At 31.0% G+C, this 7081-nt stretch overlaps 1 protein-coding gene across 1 annotated transcript; it reads right to left on the bottom strand.

Moving 5' to 3' along the window:
- Positions 1-2685: 2685 nt before the first annotated feature.
- Positions 2686-3633, bottom strand: LOC116143162. The gene has a single exon (XM_031428586.1). It carries the CDS (start codon positions 3427-3429, stop codon positions 2878-2880), a length of 552 nt encoding a protein of 183 aa, XP_031284446.1. The 5' UTR covers positions 3430-3633; the 3' UTR covers positions 2686-2877.
- Positions 3634-7081: the final 3448 nt, after the last annotated feature.

The following is a 7081-nucleotide window of genomic DNA, read 5'->3' as shown; positions in this document are numbered from 1 at the left end:
CATTAAAAAAAAAATTTTACACTGGAATATGTTAAATTAAAGTCTAAAAATGGTTTTAAAATTATGAATATAAAATTTACAAACACCTAAGTTTTTTTTTTTTTTTTTTTTTATCTTAAATGATATATGATTCTATTTAGGTAGTAATGTGTGACATATAACACAACCAGAAATGAAAATTTTTCATAAGTTGCAAAAAAAAAAAAAAAAACTTCCAATTTTGTTCATGAAGAGGCTTGTGTTTTCTACTATTTTATCAAAATAATAATAATTATTAGAAAAAAAAAAGTTACAAGTATTTATTATAAGTTATCTGAATGGATAAATTGGATTGATTATAGAAATAAGAAAAACTTTAATTTATTTTCCATCAAACCTAAAGGGTCTAGAAATGTATAATATTTTCCACGGAAAATGATTGAAAATTGAATTTCAAATGTATAATTATACTTTCGGTACGGAGATCTGTCAACACTCTCTACAAGTATTCATATTTGTGGACCTCCGCATTAGAATTTTGGTTGCCCCGCCTTGCTCAAAAAAGCAGCTAACCCATGAAATTGACATTTGTATATTAATTTCCAAATTCCATACCAGGGTTAGATGATATTCTCATCCTGGAATTGGATAATCTCATGCAAAGATTAATTGCTTCGGCATCTTATTCCTGTTTCTGGGGGCATAATCCAGTGGTCTGTAAAATACGTATTATCATATGGATGTTCATGTCTCTTCATACCTAGGGACATGAGCCTCCACTGCCCTTGGAAAATTCAATTAATTCCCTTTAATTTTGTGCTTTTAACAAAATACCCCTTTTCTTCTATGAAAGTTAATAGTTAATGTTATAAATTTAAGAAAAAAGCTATTTGTACAAACCGAAGAAAGTTTATACAAGCTAATGTGGTATGTCACGTTAGTGCTACATGTCATGACACCCATATTATTTAATATTATGTCAGTGCTGTGGAAACTCACATGCCACATATTGATGTGACATGTCACACATTTTATACAAACTCTATGTGTAAGAGAGTTTGTATATATAGTCTTGTTATAATATAACAAAGTAATACTATATTTACAATTCAATCTCATAAACTCTCTCTTATAACTCTGATATGACAGTTTATAATTGGTCAACTCGTAATAAGTCTCATCTACCAAATTACGAGCTAATCAATTGTAAATTGTTACGTCACTGTTGCAAGAGAAAATTTATAAGATTGTGTTATAAGCTAAATTTTTATTATAAATTTAGACAATTATTATACATATCCTCTATTGACTAAACTTATTTAGGGTCAAATTGTCAGAGGTAACCATCATCTCTAACAGAATACATTATGAAATAAAAGACTCTTGAAACTTAGAAATTTTTGCTGTAAAAACTTTGACAACATTTTTTAAGAAAAGAAAAGGAAAAATGATAACTTATAAAACAAGTAAGAAAATAAAATCAATAATTTAGAAAAATAATACCAAACAAACAGGTGGGCTGATTAATTTCTTATCGTAGCTAAGCTTTTAGATAGTGTTAGGTAGAACATTGCTCTATAAGTTTGCTTTTTCTTGAAAACAACTTAACTTAATCCCATCAAAACCACTGTGCTGCTCTTTGTTATAACTATTTATCTCTAATTAGCATCATAATTTTACGTTTAACCAATACTCTTTAAGAAGAAATCAAACAGCGCAGCGCCCCTTGTTTCATCATTTATGCCAAAAGTTAATATAATTTTAAATAAAAATCATTAATTAATTAGATGTGTAATTAGGTAGGATTAATGATGGATGAACTGACTCGTTACACTGTTTTGTTGCTTTAATTTTATTTAATTTAGTTGATTAATTGACTTAGACTGTAACCAAACATTAGCACTCTAATGACCTAACCTGGCGGTCAAGGAGGTTTGTCCCTTCATTAAGTTCTTAGGTTCAAACTTTGAGATCATTTACCATTTTGTGATTTATTTGGTCTTTTAAGTTTTAAGGCATTCAATGAACTCTGAAGATTAATTAAAGTAGCACAAACTTGTTTGAACACGATTACAAAAAAAAAAAAAAAAAAAAAATGTTTGGTAGCCTAAAAAACGAGTACTCTATCCCATTATTTTACATTATTTGTATCGAATTCAAACTAATCAAACATGTATTAAGAAAAATAAAGAATATATATCAAGTCAATGTTTTAAAAAAGATTTTGATCATGGCTAAGAATCTTGAAAAAATAAAATATATTAAGGAACATATCTTTTTAAGATACCCCATTTAGATAAATATAAAGTAGAATTTATAGATTTTGAAGATGATATGAATGTAGTTAATAGTGCAGCTACCGAACGTGGTTTACAATATATGATATTATTTTTATATTTATTATTAAATTAATTTAATACTATTGTTGACAACATTAATCAATCAGCTCTTAGCATGAAACATTGATATTTACTTTTGTCACAGAAAACACACAAGAAAGACCCAAAAAAGGTCTGAATATTTGTCATTCTAGAACAACAATAAAGTTTACTTAATGGGTTGTTTTTTCTAGCTTGTCTGTACCTTTCTTGCCAACCACCTGCCTTTGCCTTATTTTCCCAGTTAATTTCCATACTCAATATGATTAACCCATAAACTCAAAAAGGGCCAAAAAAAAAAAAAAAAAAAAATTAATGTGGTTATTGGAATATTAACATTCAGATTTTTCTAGTCTCATATATAGTTAATTTTAATGGTAATTACATCAGAAAATCATCCTCTGATTCGATACTGAAAACATCACAAATTAGAGGATTAGAAAGATAAATTAATTAGATGAAGAACCCCATAATTAAAAAAGGAAGAGCTAGAGGATCAAAATTTTTCCCATAAAAAGCTCTAATAATTAACTTCAATATTTTCATCCTCGAACCCAACTTTCTTCAATATTGCATTTCTGACCCGACGCAAGTCTCTTCCTTTCAAAGTCCTCCCTATTCCTTCATGAACCGAAAACGAAGCCCCTCTCCTCATCGCTAAAAGCTCATGCGGAGGAACCCAGCTGTAGTATTCTGCTTCGTCGTCGTTTTGGCTGATGCCGTTGCCGTTATGACCGTCTCCTCCTTCATCACTCTTCCCATGTCTGTACTCCTCTTTAAGAATCTTCGACCAGTCCGGTATGTTCATCGGCAATGAAGTAGACGACACGTGCATATTCGCCAAAAGCTTCTTCGACGAACGAGAACTGGGTATTCCTTTTGCCGATCTCGACAGCTCCAACGCGCCGGCGCTATTCGATGACTGATGATGAGGGTGATGATCGTTTGATGGTAATTTCCACAAATCAGCTTCCTCGAATTCGAAAACGAGATGAGGGTTATCAATGGTGGAAGGATCAATAGGAAAGCTGTAGCTTGGCTTAGAGTGAAAGATTTTTCTTGATGATGCCATTGTTGAGACCAGAGACAAAAAACTGAAGCTAGCAGCTTTTTGCTCGAAAATGGAGGTTTTTTGGTTAAATGGTTTCTGTTATGGTATGTTATGTTTCGTTTGCGCTCTACCTTTACGTTTGGATTTGCGTCTGTTGTTGTTATTGTTGGATAAGCTCCTTCTATGAACAAAGTAAACAAGTTACTATTTAAAAGTTAAGTTTAACTGCTTAAAAGCGGGCACCCTCATGCCTTTGGTATGATCTCCACATCGGGTTCTCTGCCCCAACCGCCTGATTTTCACCTCATCATATCATTACCAAAATAGAGATTACTGTTCATCCATAAAGTTTGACTTAAGAACAAAGTACGCCCAAGGTATTCCAAAAGTGATAAATCCACCCAATTTTTTTACCTGAAAGAGTAAAATGCCCTAAATTGTCGTTTTTAAGGTTCTTATTTTAATTTCATGTGTTTACTTTTATTTGTGTGTTTGAAGTAGCAAATTTAATAAAAAAATGATATTATGTAGCAATTTCAAATAAGAAACTTAAAAATGATAGTTTAGGGTATTTTAGCCTTTTAGATAAAAAAAGAAAAAAAGAAAAAATAATTGGGTGAATTTATCATTTTTGAAAACTTTTGGGTGTGCGGTAACTCAAATTTCAGGGGTGAAAATGTTTTAATCTCTACCAAAATGAGGATAACTTCGATTCGAAACTAAAGTCCTTTTTCTGAAAGTTCACATTAACGTTGTGGAGGCGCTAACAGAAAAGAATTACTCGGATTTAAAAAAAAAATTAACTTTTGGGGAATGACACGTAGGATGATAATGAGTCAATCCATTGTCAATAATTCCATAATGGAGAAGACACGTAGGATAATATTTTAATGCATTAAATTACACTGCAAATAGATGCTCTAGTAGATGGGATAATATCGAATTTATCCATTTCAGAACGAAACTAGGACACGGGGACAAAATCCATGAGCGACGTTCTATTATCAATAATGCTACGGGTACCCATTTTTTGCACCGTAATTTTTTATCGAACGATATGGCATTCGTCAGACGCAGACATATTTGATAGAAAATACGTCTCTTATTAATAGACAATAGTCTAACAATCACAGACAATCTTTCATATTTTATGGACAATCGTTCATCACAAATGGACGTTTGTTCATATTATATAGATAAGTATCCATATAAGATGAATGTCTATTTAAAAAATTTTAGAAACAAAATGATTGACACCCGTTCATTTAATACGAACGAGCGGTCATATAACCATCCAAATCATAGTTATGTTTATACATTGCAAGGACTTTTCCTTAAGATTTCGGCACATTATTGTCACAAAGGCTACCCACTTGCTCCATGTTTCTCATCAATTTTTGTGTGGTCATTGTTATTAGTGAAATTTAATTGGTAAGTCAATGCCAAAACAGGAACTTCTGCTTAATTTGACCTCTAAAATAAGTTTTGAATTTACGTTCATTTTGAAACACTTTTTTATCTGCCAGAGGAACTCTGTATCTAGACACTGGCTTGTGTTGTGGCACAAGAATGGTGATGCACTCCGGATGACGTATTATATTGGAGAAAATATCAAACATGGGTTAAATTACTATAGAGGATCGTCTATTGTATATGTATATAGATGTCCATCTAATAATATAGATGGATGGCATCAATCATTATGGTTTTAAAATTTTTTAAACCAAAATAATTTAGATAGACATCTATCTTATATAGACGTATATTCATAATAAATAAATACTCATTTATATAATATAAACAGAGTTTATTGATATTTTTATAGATACTCATTATTTATGATGAATGATCATTTATGATTGTTAGGCAATTGTCTATTTATAGGAGATATATTTTTTATCTAACGTGTTCACGTCTATCTGGATGGCGGTAAAAAATTTTGGCTTAAAAAATCGGTATCCCTACGTTATTTTTCTATTATTACTCAAACTTCATTGGCACTGATGATCGGCTTTATTGACACGCTCTCTTGATGTCCAAGTACCGGGGTCCACTCCCCCCATCACCGTCCAAGTAAGATCTAAATGTCCATATCTTTACACGTCATGTAAGAAATAAAATTAAGATTTGATGTCTTATTTTTTGTCCCGACAACGACACTTGATGACGTCATTAAGCGACACGTATTAGAATCTTGGCAGAAAATAGAAATGTCAGTTTGGGAAGCGGTGTAAAAGTTGTGGACAAGTTCTTGTAACTGAATTAACAAATTACGCCTTTAAAGTAAAATGATGCATGTGGTTAAGTTCAATGAAAGTGGATTTTCTTTAATTAATTTTTATTTTTCATTAAATTTGTGGCGGTTGATTCATGAATCATCATGTTTTCTCCCAAGCTCTAAATTTTGTTTGTTTTTGAATTCTTGAATTGTTTAATACTTTGGGCTAAACATGTGATGTTAATTAAGCTAATAATGTATTATCATTTGATATTATTTTATTCATTGTCTATTGTTGGACCTAAAGACTTTAATATAATTTATTGATTTTCATATGGCCGTAGCCTATTGTTGAATCAAACCCAGGATTAAAAAATATGAAAAAAGAAAGAAAGAAAAATCTAAAATATAAGCGATATAATAAGATCTCATGCACATCACGTGAGACCAAAAGCAGCTTATTATAAGAAAAAAATGAAACAACAACTACGTAAAAGGAGTCTTGAAGCCTGATAATGTCATATCTGCTATATGTTTTTTAATGGAGTGTTGCAGGATTTTCTGGGTTTTAAATTCATGAAGCTATATCCTTATCCTACAAGATATAGCCAAAAACTTTATAGTTTATAGGATAAGATCAGGTCTTCTTATATATAAGTTGTTGGGTATTTAACAACAATAATGGAGACTGACAGTGTTTTATTTTATGTTCTGTATTTGTGCACGTGGATGTTGAAACTGAGATAAGATTTTCATGGCTTTATCTCTTCACTTTTTTTTTTACCATTGTCGTATCTATGTTAGGATTTTTATTGTTAATTTTGGGTATTTTAATATTTAGGTTATTGATTTACTAATTTAAGGTGTTAATAAGCAGTTTTGTTTGAATTTCCGTGCCGTTGGATAAAATAAAAAATGCTCGAGTAAAGCTTAGGCTGCTTGACTCAATCGCCCACGCGTAACCCGAGGAAAAATCCACTCGAGCCGACGCCGGACGCTTCACTCGTGCGCCTAGGCCCACCTGCAGGGATGACAAAATAGGACATGGATTCAACTGCTGTGGGAAATCAAAATCATCTCTATTAGGGCCAGGATACACATCCCGAATCCGTTCCCTTTTCCCATTATAAGGTTAAATTTAAAATATATTTATTTTTACAATTATATGTGAAATATATTACTAAGTAGGTTGAAATAAAATATTTATATATAACATTTATATTTATTGAATAAAAATATGATTACAAATACACTATCATTATATTCAAACAAAAAAGTCGTAACCTAATAGAAAATTGTTGGTGGTCCTTTTGTATTTACTACAAAATGATAATAATTAAGAAAATTATAGTGAAATGATTTAAGAAGGGTATTGTTGACTTGGGCTTAATTTTGAATCGATGCACTTCTTTTTTTAGACTTCAATCACACTTTTTGAGTAAAAAAGAACGTATT

The sequence above is a fragment of the Pistacia vera genome, unplaced genomic scaffold (assembly GCF_008641045.1).
Source record: "Pistacia vera cultivar Batoury unplaced genomic scaffold, PisVer_v2 Contig426, whole genome shotgun sequence".
Lineage (NCBI taxonomy): Eukaryota > Viridiplantae > Streptophyta > Magnoliopsida > Sapindales > Anacardiaceae > Pistacia > Pistacia vera.
Note: the sequence above shows the minus strand (reverse complement) of the source record. Positions and strands in the feature narration are given on the sequence as shown.